Source organism: Netta rufina (genome assembly GCF_964035555.1).
Source record: "Netta rufina genome assembly, chromosome: 20".
Taxonomy (NCBI): domain Eukaryota; kingdom Metazoa; phylum Chordata; class Aves; order Anseriformes; family Anatidae; genus Netta; species Netta rufina.
Window position 1 is genome coordinate 8742263 of NC_140144.1, and position 12246 is coordinate 8754508.

The following is a 12246-nucleotide window of genomic DNA, read 5'->3' on the forward strand; positions in this document are numbered from 1 at the left end:
AATCATCGTCCAGCACTCCGGGACCCTTAGGTGAAAGAGGGTTTGAAAGTGTTCAGGAGGCTTTGGGCTGGACTTGAATCACAGGCTGCGTTTGCCTCGGGGTTTGCAAAGCTAAACACCCTGCTCCTTCGCCCATCTCCTGTGGAAGAGCAGTAAGTACAGGCCACCAAATTTAGTCCTGCCAAGCAGCTATTCCAACTGGCGCCTCTCTTTTTCCTGCTCCTCTGGTTCATGCTTGGGTAAAGACCTCTGCCTCGTTTTAACCTGGCTTTGAGGGACACGTAGATCCACCAGGAGGTAGCCATGTGCTGCTGTAATTGTTCCCCAATTTGTTCTGACAGGCAGAGCCTGGCTGCCCTTGGAGGTTTCCGAGCTGGGCTGGTGCTTGCTGGCTGCTCACAAGGCACGAGGAGGCTGGTTGCCAGCATCAGGGAGGGATCTGAAAAGGTTCGGTTCTCTTTCCAGGAGAAATGTGGTCTAACAGGGAGGAGAACGGACTCTGCTATGAATAGCCGATGGCACGCAGGGCTTCGGTTTCCAGCTATTGTTAAAATGCGTGTGAGAGCTGGGAACCCTGTGGCTGGCAGTGAGCTGGAGCGAGATGAAAACAGCACGGACACGCTCGACAAAGAACAGTGTTTGGGCTATGCTAGCAGCAGAGGAGATTGTGCTGGGGGATACAGAAACACCCTGGAAAAACAGAGATGAGAAGGCAGATCTGCTGCCGGATGGCTGCGGGGTGAGTGTCCCGGGCTTGTCTCCTGCCAGAACATAGCTGGAATTCCTTCAGTTTGGAAGTAGCCCCTCCAGAGAACTAAACAACTTGGTGCGGAGTCATCCTAGCCCCCCTCAGTGAGGACTGGTGGCATTTAAAAGACAAACGAGCTCTTAGGAGGCCGGAGGACGGTCGGAGCGTAGTGAGCTGGGAGTCATGTGCTGGTCATCTGCTTGCTTCAGCGTTGGAGGGAAATAAGAAAGTATGACTGGGATAATCAAAAGCACGGAGGAATCTCCTTTGAAGAGAGATGAAAGTGAACGGGACTGTGATAAAGCTGAGTAAGAGGTGGTTTCACAGATATGTATCAAAGGAGGAGTACGCTAGACAAAGCTGAGCAAGAACTGCCGTTCTTCCTAACCCCCGGCGTGCCTCTGTGACACGAACAAGAGGGGAGGCAGATCCTATAAAAAGATTATTATCATCATCTTAACATAAACTGTGTTTTATTACAGAACTCACTGTCTGTAGCGAGTTCACTGTCCATTGTCAGCCAGGCAATTTAATTTTAGCAGTTTGGGAAAGTGACTCGAGACGTGTAATTATCAAGCATTACCGTCAGCTATGACAACAACAACTTGGGAAAGAGAATTAAACCTCATGATTCAGAGCTTAAATTAATCCCCAACCTTTGAAGGTCAGCAGGGTGTGTACGGGGCCAGCGAGCCCTAGTCCTTTGCTTTTTTACCCCCGGTAGGTGATGGAAATGGTGGTGGACCTGAGGCATGGCTGGGCAGCTCCCTGCTCCCTTCCACCAGCAAGCGTCCCACAAAACCCTTTTAATCACCCGAGTCCCCTTTTGGGGCAGCTCCAGCCCTGATAACGTGGCCTTGGCATCCTGCAGCCCCCATCTCTTCCCACCTGGTCCAGCTTCTCCCTTGTTAATGGGTGAGCTTGTTCAGTTTTGGCCAAGCCGGTGGCACTGTCCACAGAAACGTGCCGTGCTAGGCAGATGCCTTCTGCAGCGGTGTAAATATTTGTACATGAGAACCTCTCTCCTCGTGGAGGGCTGTGTAAAGCAGTCGTGGTTGCATAAACACAGCGTGGAGCAGATTTCTGGAGCGCACGTCATGGACACGGGAATACGGCCGGCGAGTCAGGAGAGCCATCGAGGCACCGGGCCCGTCAGGTTGCTGGAGGCCTGCTGGTGGGTCGCTCATTGAAGCTGTAGGACGGTTTATCTCCGTTTATGATGCGGCCCATGATGTCACTTGGACATTCCCTCTGGGAGGTTAGCTGGTCCTACAACCCCTTCTTCGTTGTGGGTTTAGAAAACCCGCTAAGGAGCCACCAAAGCAGCCTGATTTCACCTCAGGCGAGGTAACCGAGCTCCTGGGTGGGGGGAGGAGAGGAGGGCAGGGAGAGGAAGTGCAGTTTTTTGGTTGATTTAAGCTCTTCACGGTGGCTGCCACATCATTCTCGGTGACTAAGCTCGGAAAGCATGGCTGAGGTGAGGTGAGGAGCTCGGGGCGGTTCGCGGAGGCCTGCTGGGGAAGGAGGACAAGTGCCTCGCCCCGAGCAGTGCGAGCCTCCAGGAGATCGGCGTGTGTGATAAAGGGGTTTAGAAAACATGACCTATGAGGAGGGGAGGGAGGAATTAGCCCTGTTTAGTCTAGGGGCGACGGAGGGGACGGAGAGGACTCGGGGGTTTTGAAAAGAAGCGCCGTGTTTTGGAAAGGTTTGCGGTGGGTGAAGCTCTGTGGCAGGCTGTGGAGGGAGGCTCTCCGTGGAGCTGCTCTCGCCAGGACGGTGTCACTGATCGCTGGTTTTGGGAGAAGTGAGGACATGCTGCCCCTTCCCTTCCCCTTGTGCTACCTTTGTGTCGCTGCAGCAGCCTGAAAACGCCTTTTTAAGACCCATTTTCAACAGAAAGCTTCAAAATGGGTGAGTTCTGCTGTTCATCCCAGGTCTCAAGGCAGGGTCAGTGAGGAGCTGAGAGGTTCCCACCTGCCCCAAATAGGTCCCTGCCATTGAGGTGGGCACCCCACTGTGTTCCTGAGGGCGATCAGAGCCCTGTGGGGCAGCCCAGCAGGTCACAGTGTGCTCAGTCCCTGGAGAAAAGCCTCCTTCAGTTGTTTTCTCCTTCAAGCTCCTCTTCAACGTCAGGCCTCTGCACGGCTGAAACGTGGCCCCACATCTGCGCTCTGTCCCGGCCGTGTTAGGCAGAGCTCTCACAGCTGTAAAACGTGCCCCGAAACACGGCGTGTGAGGGCAGGACCGTGCAGCATCACCTACCTTCACTCTTGCTCAAGAGCATCCCAGCAGGGCATCTGTAATTGTTTTGTACGTTTGCAAATGCTTGCTTCAAGTCTCAGAAACGCTTCCTGATTTTGGAATTTTTGGCAGCGGGATTTATTTCTCTTCTCTCCCCAGCCTGGCTGGGAAACCCCCTCGTTTTGGCCAATAACTTAAGTGTTTTTTTTTTTTTTTTTTTTTTGCATGCTGTTTACAGCTGGTAGGATCTGGTTCTGGGGAAAAGAAACACATCGTGAGTTGATGCAGTGTGAAGCAAGAGAAGCTGGCTTCATGTGCCCCGTCCCCCGTCGCCCACCCTCACCCCATGGCAGCAGTGGCAGGTGCAGCTCTGCAAGGAGCCAGCCTTTGGGCCAGCTGGGTAAAAAGGAGAAAAAAAAAAGCAGGGGAGAGGAGAGGAGCTTCCCTCCCAGCTGGGCCGCATCCTTGTGTGCGCTGCAGCCCAGCCAAGGAATTCTTTCCTCTAAGAGAAAGCTCAGGCGTGAATCCATGGGAAGCTCAGACCAAGAAAAAATAATCTGCCTCCCACATGCTCGCAGCCTGATGGCCTCACCTCCTTGGGGCTACAGCGGGGCTGGGAGCAGGGCAGCAGCCCCGTGGGGTTTGGGAGCAGATGGAGCCCTGAGGGAGAAGCGGGGAGGACGTGCCACTGCCTCGTGCACTTGGCCTTGGTGAGGAGGAACAGCAGCTGCCTCCGCTCCTCTGCCGTGCTAGGGACCCTGAGCCACTGCACCCCTTCCCCAGGCCCCTCTGCTGCTGCCAGCATCTGGTCTTCCCCAGCACGAAGCACAATTTGGGAGAGTCCCATCGCACATTCCTTGTGCCTGAGGCCTCCGAGGCAGCTCCTGCCAGTACAGCTGCGGGGAAGAGTGCTTTACAAAGCGACAGACAAAATCTCCGAGAGTTTGCAGGAAGGCTGAAGCAGCTTCGGGAGATGCTCACGCTGCTGGTTTCACTGCTGAGTTACTTTGCGGTGTCTCCTCCTGTCCCGCAGACCCCCAGGGGACAGGGAGCTGCGCGTGGGGCAAGGGCATTTCACTGCCAGCTGGGGCAGGGCCCAACTGCGTCACCCTGGCTTCATGCAGGCTGAGCAGGGAGCGCAGGTGGAGCGCATTTCTGGTTGATAAATAGCTGAAACGACTCATGCCTTTACTTGAAAACGTGGCTGTGTTTGAGCTGGAGCAGCGCTGCCTGCTCTGGGTCGCTGGGTTCCCCAGGGCTGGCACCCGTCTGCCTGCTCCCAGGCTTGGTGCTGGGAGAAGTGGGGCAGGAGGCACCTGCGCTGGCAGCAGCCTCGGATCAAGTTGGGAATGTGGCTGAAAATCCCAGCTGTGCTCGGGGAAGGGCTCTGCACCCTGGCCAGCAGCAGGCAGGAGCACCCTGGGGCCATGCAGCAAAACCCTCTTCCTTTCCCCACAGCTCCTGGGGTCACTCTCACCCAGCGACTAAGCCTTCAACCCTTTCAGAGCCTGGCCCTGATTCTTACTAATTGTTTCTCCAAAGAATGCTGTGTTTTTTGCTAGCAGGGTTGGTTTAGGGTGGTTTTTTTTTTTTTTTTTCCTGAGCTGAGACCTTGTGCCCTAAAGGCTTTAGGGCAGGGCTTGTGTTGTGAAGCCATACTGCCCTTAGGACACGGTTTATGTTCAAGCAGTGGCTCTGTCCCAGCAGGATGCGATCCGTGTAGGAGGATCAGCACGCTGACAGTAACAGCCTGCTTCCTCCTGACCCCGTGGGGGGGCTGAACTTGCTCCTGGCAGCCGGCATTGCCCCGTGCCAGGAAGGTGCCGCCCTGCAGAGGCCGTGTCCTGCAGTGTGAGGACCCCAAAAGGTGAGGCTGGGATCCCAGGGGCATCCCCTCTGCCTTCAAAGGTGGCTTCTGCCCCTCGTCCCCATCCACAGGGGTGCTGTGCCCTCAGCACCAGGATTCAGCCCCGTGGGAAAGGGGCTGAAATGCAGAAACCCACAGCAGAAGGCCCTTTCTGTGCCTGCTGCAGGTTTAAACACCCTGGATCCCACCCCACACATCCAGCGTGTGTGTCTGGGTCTGCTCCAGGGGCTTGCACCTAAAACTGTGTTTCCTGATCACTTCGTGTAATTGATATTGATGTAATTGGCCAGGACATCCTGCCAGTGCTTGAATAACACCGCAGAGGAAGTCTGTCCGTCCGTCCATCCGTCTCCAGCTGCCAGGAGAAGTCCTGGCTTGCCTGCAGGAGGTACCGAGCTCGTGCCATCCTGCTGCTCAGCGGGGCGTGCTGCACAAGACGAAGGCACTGCGGGATGCCTGTGGGCTCGGCTGGCAAACCCAGAGCAGGGTGTGAGGGGTCGGAGAGGGGCCCGGCTGCCTGCCCCGGCTCCAGGCTCCCAGAGGAACCCTCGCTCCTGTGGCAGGGCTGGTCTGTGCCTCGCATCACCCAGCCCTTGGGCACCGAGGTCCTTCTTGCCAAGAGCATCCCTCGCCCATCAAAGCGCTCATTTTCCTGCTCACAACATCGTGGGGCTGAGCCGGTGCACAGCGGGGGGCTGGCACAGCACCTTGGGGTCCATGGCATCACCGCAGAGGAGATCATCACGGCGAGGGAGATCCAGAGGTGGATGCAAAGAGGTGGCAGAGCTCTGCGCCAGGAGAGGGGGGCTCCTGCTCTCCGTCCTGCCCCGAGCCCCCCCAGAGAGGGGGCTGCGAGCTGCTGGGGTTAAATCTGTCCTCGTGGAGCAGGGAGGGGCTGTGGCTGGCACCTGAGCTTGGTCCTGGCTCCTCTTGGAGCAAAGCTTGCTCAGTGGGTAGTTAAAAGGTTAAAAAGCACAAAAGAGCAGGAGCAGACCCAGAAGCAGCAGTGCTTCGGGAGATTCTTTCGACAGATACCGCCCATCCTACCCTGCTCATTGGTTTTCTGGGCTTTTTTTCTGTGGCTGGAAACAACTTTTTCTAGTCTAAAACAACAGCTAATGAAAAAACCGCTGACATCCTCAAGGCACTCATTTTCCGCTCGATCTCTGGGAGTTTCCATGTGCCCGACACACGTCTTGGTGTGCGTTTAAAGGAACCCAGCCCCAGATCCAGGCTGGGGGAGCCCCTCTGTGCCCCTCGCTGCGGGCTGGGGAAGGAGGAGTTAAAGGCTCACAGCAGAGCTGCGACCCCTCCATGCAGGCTTAAATCCTGCTCTTTTTTTTCTTTTCTTTTTTTTTTTTTTTAGCTGGCTGAGGAAAGGCAGCTCCAAATTTAGGTGCCGCTTTTCCAGACCTGGAATCACGTCGTACCTGGCTCCCCTGCTTCACCTTGCTGGAGAAATCCCAAGCCTCGCTGTCCCCGGGACGGGAGACTCGGTGAGTTTTCCTTCTGCTGCTTGGGGCTTTGGGGTTTTGTTGGTGCTTGGGGGCTTCGGGAGCACCCCTGTGCCCTTTTGGGACAAGAGAGGGCTCTGCTGTCCCCTGTCCCTTGGCAGGTGGCAGCGGAGGGGAGAGCTGCCTGCCTCTGCTCAGCCCATGCTGGGCGGGACTGGGAGCACTGGGAGCTCTGCCACGGTGGGGGTGGCTGTGGGATCGGAGGGGTGGCTGCGGGATCCAGGACAGAGGGAGCACAGCAGCACGGGCTGGGTGCAGCCGAGGTAGGTGCCCTCCTTCTCCCCACCTCCTCCTCCCTCCCACCCATCACTGATGGGTGAGGGATGCTCTTGGCAGCTCCAGACACAACCGGGAGCAGAGCTGGGTCTGGGGGGCTGTGGCGGGGGGTTTTAGGGCTGGGTGGTACTTGCTGCGCCCCCAAAGCAGCCGAGGGAGCCGTGTCCCAGCTTGGGACATCCCGGGGAGGGGTACGAGAAGCACGGCGCAGGGCGAGCGGCTCGCTCTGCTGCCCACCCTTGGTTTTCACTCGTTGTTTGCTTCTGCCCAGCTCCGAGAGGCTGTGGGCTTGCACCGAGAGAGCAACCGTGCCGAAACACCCCTGCTCCTGCCTGCAGCCCCGCTGACACGCCGCTGTCCCTGCCCCTGCAGAGCCCTCGCAGCCCAGGCAGGAGCTCCGGGGGCTGGAAGCGCTGCAGACGGCCCCGGGTGGCTCTGAGCCTCCCCCCAAGATGATGGAGAACAAAGTGTTCCTGTCGTTTGCGTTCTACAGCACGGTCCTGATTGTGAAAATGTACGTCGTCGCCATCATTACGGGGCAAGTGAGACTCAGAAACAAGGTACGCTCCGTTTTCCTTTCCCTTCCTCACCCATTTCTGCTTTTTCGCCTGGGTTTCTGTTTGGGTTTTCTGCGAGCCCTTTCTTCTTTTAATCCTGGAAAGGCCGCCACAAAGTTTTGCAGAAGCAAGGCGGGTTTCCTTTGACTTGAGTTGAAAGCAAAACATGTTTTATAGCTGTGGCAGATAAATATCTCGCTTCTCTTTGGCTCTTTTTGTTTGTTTCTACCATCTGTAGCTTGATGTTTATCGTTTCTGAATCCTAATCTAAATAGCAATTTCAGATTTAAAATGCCATGCAGGTGAGCTGCTTCTGGAAGGAGGCTCTGTTTACAGTTAATTTGCTGTGTCTGGAAGAACAGGAGAAAAAAATAAAAAGAAAGGTTTGAGCACAGATCGTTGAAATGCCAGAAGAAACGATTGGGATGGAGCAGAAAGCTCTCGTGTGCTTTCAGAGGCCGAATCGCTTCGTGGGCGCTCCAGGAGAGCGAAAAGTCGTGGCGAACAAAAACAATAGCGGGAGGAAATGGGTCTTGGACACAGAGAGAAAAGGAGCAGGAGCTTGACTGCCTGCAGCCCAGTGGGAGCTGGTGGCAAAACTCCGCTGTCTGTAAAAATAACTTGAAAACCATTCGAGACATTTCCTGCGGCATCAGGGGAGTGCGAGGGAGAAATTTCTGTTCTCAGGCAAAATGCAAAGATGGACACTCCTGTGCTGCGGCATCATCGTAGCTAACAATTTGGCTTCTTCCTCAGTTTGTGAGAGATGCTGCAGCCCTGGCACAGCCTGGGCTTGTAACACGACTGAAGGAAGTGCCAGGGTCCCTTGCAGGCTGCAGAGCGAAGCTGTCGCGTGTAAACAGGTCCCTGCCGAGCAGCTTCTGAGCATAGGTGGGGAGCTTGCATTAATCATTTCAATTTGTGAGCCTATTGATGACGAATCCAACTCCCCTGGGGCCTGTTTCAGTCCCAGAGCATCGGTGCCCAAAAGCCAGCCAGGGAATTTTCTGTGTCGGTAGGGCAAACCGATCTGTCATTCCCTGTTATCTTTTGGATGCTTCTTTCACCGTCTGCAAGCGCCGTGCCAGGAGTGATCTCATTCGGGGGTTGGCAAAGGCTCTTCCAAAAGGGTTTCACGGAGAGAAGTGGGCTGGGGCCAGGCCAGCACGGGACCCCCGGGAGCTTGGAGCCCAAATTTCTGATCTGCTTGGGGGGCAGTGGGGTTTTCAGGGGAAACCCATTGGGACGAGCAGGGCTTAACCTCCAGGGTGGTGCATGTGGAGGTGCGTTTGCCCTTGTGTTCGTGAAGGGTGGTGAGAAACGGGCTCAGAGAGCTCCTTGGTCTCGAGGGCCAGGGGCAAAAAGCCCACCTGTAGAGTTCCAGGAAGCGTTGTAAGCTCTCCGAAAAGGGATGGGGACATTGGGGTGGAAACTCCCAGCTCCGGCTGGGACCTCCTGCAATAAATGTGGCAGATCAACCACATCTCCTTGGTGTCCAGGCAAGATGTTGACCCTTCTTCAGCCCTGCCTGCTGCCCAGGGTGGGCTGGGGGTCCTGTTGTGAGCTGAGGATGGGAGCCTGGCAGGGATCTGCACCACCAAGAGCACCCAAATGATCTCCAGCACGCCCCGAGGTGCAGCACAAGAGGCCCTGAGCGAGCACTGACTGTGCTCCTCCCATCCGGCTGAGCGGATTTAACGATTTTTTTTAACCTCCCCATTTAAGATTTGCACGGAAATCCACACAAAACCCCTAAATGAAGCTCCCACATTGGAGACGTGTCCCCTGACAGCCCCCCCTTGGGGGATTTTTCTCTTGCAGGCCTTCGCCAACCCCGAGGACGCGCTGCGCAACGGGGGGCTGCAGTACTACCGCCAGGACCCCGACGTGGAGCGCTGCCGCAGGCGAGTACCGGGGCCACCGTGGAAAGCTAAAAGGGTCATTAATTAAGTAATTACCCAGATGGGTGGAATGCCTGCAGGTCCGAGGCAGGCCCCTGTACACCAGGGCAGCCTAATGTTTAACGGGAGCCTGGTGTGTGCTAGAGCGAGGAGAAGTGGAAGGACGCGGGTTTGGGGCCAGCAGACACCACAAAACCCCGATGCTCAGAGCCCTGCTGGTCCTTGGGGGCTTGTCCCATGACACGACCCCAATTTCAGCGTGGCTGCTCCCAGCGCTGGGTGGGCTTTGCAAAACCTCCCGTATCACCCAGTCCCCGGGCTGCCAGGGGTTAGGAGGAGGAGGCAGTGAGCTGTTCGCTTGCTAGGGGAAAGAAAATAATAGAAGCAATGTTAATCATAACCCTTTTGTTGGTTACTCAGAAGAAAAACAGGCTGCCATAAAAAATTAATAACCGGAGCTGGAGGAGCAGCCTGGGGAAGTCTGGGGCTTGAACTGTGCGGTGAGCACAGGCCAGGTCTGACCTTACAAATCCTTTTGCAGCCCTGGGGGAGCCAAATTAAACCCGAGGCCTCTGTCCCCATTAGGGTGCAGCAGGGTGCTCGGCCCTGGTGCTGTGCTGGGGGCTGTGGAGGCTGCGTGGAGCAAGTGAGGTTTCCCCCTCGCCTTGCCTGGAGGCCCCTGGCTGAGCGTCAGCCCTGGAAGGACAATTAGCTTTTTTTTTAACAAAACAAAACAAAACAAAACAAAACAAAACAAAACAAAACAAAACACTTTTCTCCTCCCTGTTTTTCACTGGTCCTTCCAGCCCCACCACAGCTCTGCCGGGCTGGGTTGCTGGGTTGCTGGGGACTGGTTTGGATGTGGCAGGGACGAGCAGCCACGAGCTGAAACCCGTGCACAGCACCCACAGCAGCACGGTGGGGCTGAGGGACTCATTTCAGTGCCTCCTCCAGGCCAGTTCCTCCCTCCTGTCCCAAAACCACGCAGAGAGCTGCTGCAATGGGCTGTCCAGCGGGCTCCTTGCCACGTCCATCCCTCCTCGCTGGGGGACAGGGCCCTGAGGCCGGGCTCTGCCCCTCCTGGAGGTGGATGTAGTGGGCAGAGCCCTCGTGCTGCTGCTGCCTGCGGGGCTCACGGGGTGCTGGAAGCCCTGGATGAAGCTTTCCTGGGCATCACCCTCACACTGCAGCAAAGCCAGGGCTGGAAGCAACTCAGGTTTTGGCAGACGTTGTCCTGAGGAGCTTGGTGTTTTTAGGGTGCAGCAGCCAGGGCAGACACCAGGACATCTCCCCTGCTATGAGCCGCCTCCAGGGGCAGGAGAGGGGCTTTATAACACAGCCCCTCTTCTGTTTGCAAAGCCAGCCTCCAGCCAGGCTCCTCGCAGCCATGTCTGCACTAATGAGCTGGGACTGAGCAGCCTAAAACCTCACGGCCACTTCTCAGCTTGCACAGAGTAGCAGAAACATCTTGGCTTTTGCTTCAGAGAAGAAATTATCGCAGATTTTCTCTAGGCTTTGTGGACATTTGAACGTGCTGGGGCACAGGAGTTAGGGAGCGGGCAGGGTTTGGCCCCGTGGCCATCCATGGGTCACCCTTTGGGCCACGGCTGTCAGCACAGCCCCAACACACCTCGGTTCCACGGGCAGGGGGCAAGGGGCGAACACGCCACGAGTCCTCCCATCCCAGGGACACATCTGCCTGCAAACCACCCGCTTGTTGAGCAACTCGGCCGCATTTGGGGCCGTGCCGCGCTGGCCCCTCGCCAGCTCGCAGCGTTTCGCAGCTCCGCGCAGGGTCTTTGTTTGGCTTTGTTTGGCTTTGTTTGTTTATAACTCCAGCCCTGGAGCTGTCAGCCACCGCGCCAAAGGCGTCCCAGGCATGGAGGGCAGCTCGCCGCCGGTTTTGGGAGCACAGCATCCCCTCCAGAGGGATGCCAGGTGCAAAATCCCGCTGCGTGCATGCGTAGGGCGGCGGATCGGAGCCCTTTGGGGGCTGCATCCACCCCTTCGGTGGGCTGGGAGACAGCGGGGAACCCCGCTGGGAACGAGCAACCTTCTCTCCCTTTCCAGGGCGCACCGCAACGACATGGAGAACATCTTCCCCTTCCTCTTCCTCGGAGCCATCTACTCCCTGCTGGAGCCCAGCCCCGCGGTGGCCAGGCTCCACTTCTTCGTCTTCTGCGCGGGGCGCGTGGTGCACACCCTGGCTTACCTCCTGCGGCTCAGGGCGCCCACGCGCTCCGTGGCCTACAGCGTGGCGCAGCTGCCCTGCTTCTCCATGGCCCTGCAGATCCTCCTCGCCGCCGCCCCGTATTGGTAACGCCCAACAAGACCGGCCACCCAAAACCCTCCTCGTCCTGCTCTCTGCAGCTGCGTCGGCACCAGGATGGCCCCGGCTGGAGCGGGTTGGGGCGTGGGGGTGCTGCTGGCGCTGCGGGGATTTGTGACGTGGCCGCTGTGAGGTCCCCGTGTCGGCAGTGGAAAATAGGCAGGGGAGACCCCAGGGGGAAGGGAGGGGATGCTGAGCAGGTTTCCCTCGCTCCTGCACGCGTCCTGTCCTCGAGGAAGGGGTTTCACCGAAGGAAAACGGGTTTTCTGGCTAACTGACCCAGCCTGGGGTGGGGAAGATGTGTCCTTTCTCCTCAGTCACTGACACCCCATGCATCAGGGAGAAAAAAGCCAACAGCAGTCCCACGGCCCAACAGAAGCCCTCGTTTGGCAGACGTGGGTGCTGGCAGAGGGACAAAAGCAAATATCCTCCTGGTGCCAGGAGCGCCGCAAAGCCAGCGCAGCGGGGGCGAGCGCAGCCCCCTGCAGCCCCTCTTATGATCAGGGGCAGCTGCTCCAGGCTTTGGGTCTCGGCCCCATCACGGGATGCACCAGGGCCGTGCCCAAAACAGGCGGCAGGAACTGCCTGCCCTGCAGGGAGCTGCGCCCTCGCCCGCATCTGCATCCGCACGCTGATGCTTGGAAAGGCTCCTGGGGCTGCGGGGTAAATCTCTTCTCTTCCACTCGCAGCCTTTCCCTGGCTGCGGGGCAGCCCGTTGCTATTTGGGGAACGTGCCGTGGCTGCTTTGGGGTTGTTTTCTTTCAGCTGTCCCCCTGCTGTCCGCCGCTGCCGCGATCAGCTGGTGCTGGCAGG

The 12246-nt window shown here is 57.4% G+C and overlaps 1 protein-coding gene across 1 annotated transcript; it reads left to right on the forward strand.

The window, feature by feature from the left end:
• Window positions 1–7063: 7063 nt before the first annotated feature.
• Window positions 7064–11424, forward strand: PTGES (prostaglandin E synthase; the record flags this gene model as incomplete). Its single annotated transcript, XM_084299244.1, has 3 exons — window positions 7064–7206; window positions 9025–9107; window positions 11175–11424. Exons 1-3 carry the CDS (start codon window positions 7099–7101, stop codon window positions 11422–11424), a joined length of 441 nt encoding a protein of 146 aa, XP_084155370.1. The 5' UTR covers window positions 7064–7098.
• Window positions 11425–12246: the final 822 nt, after the last annotated feature.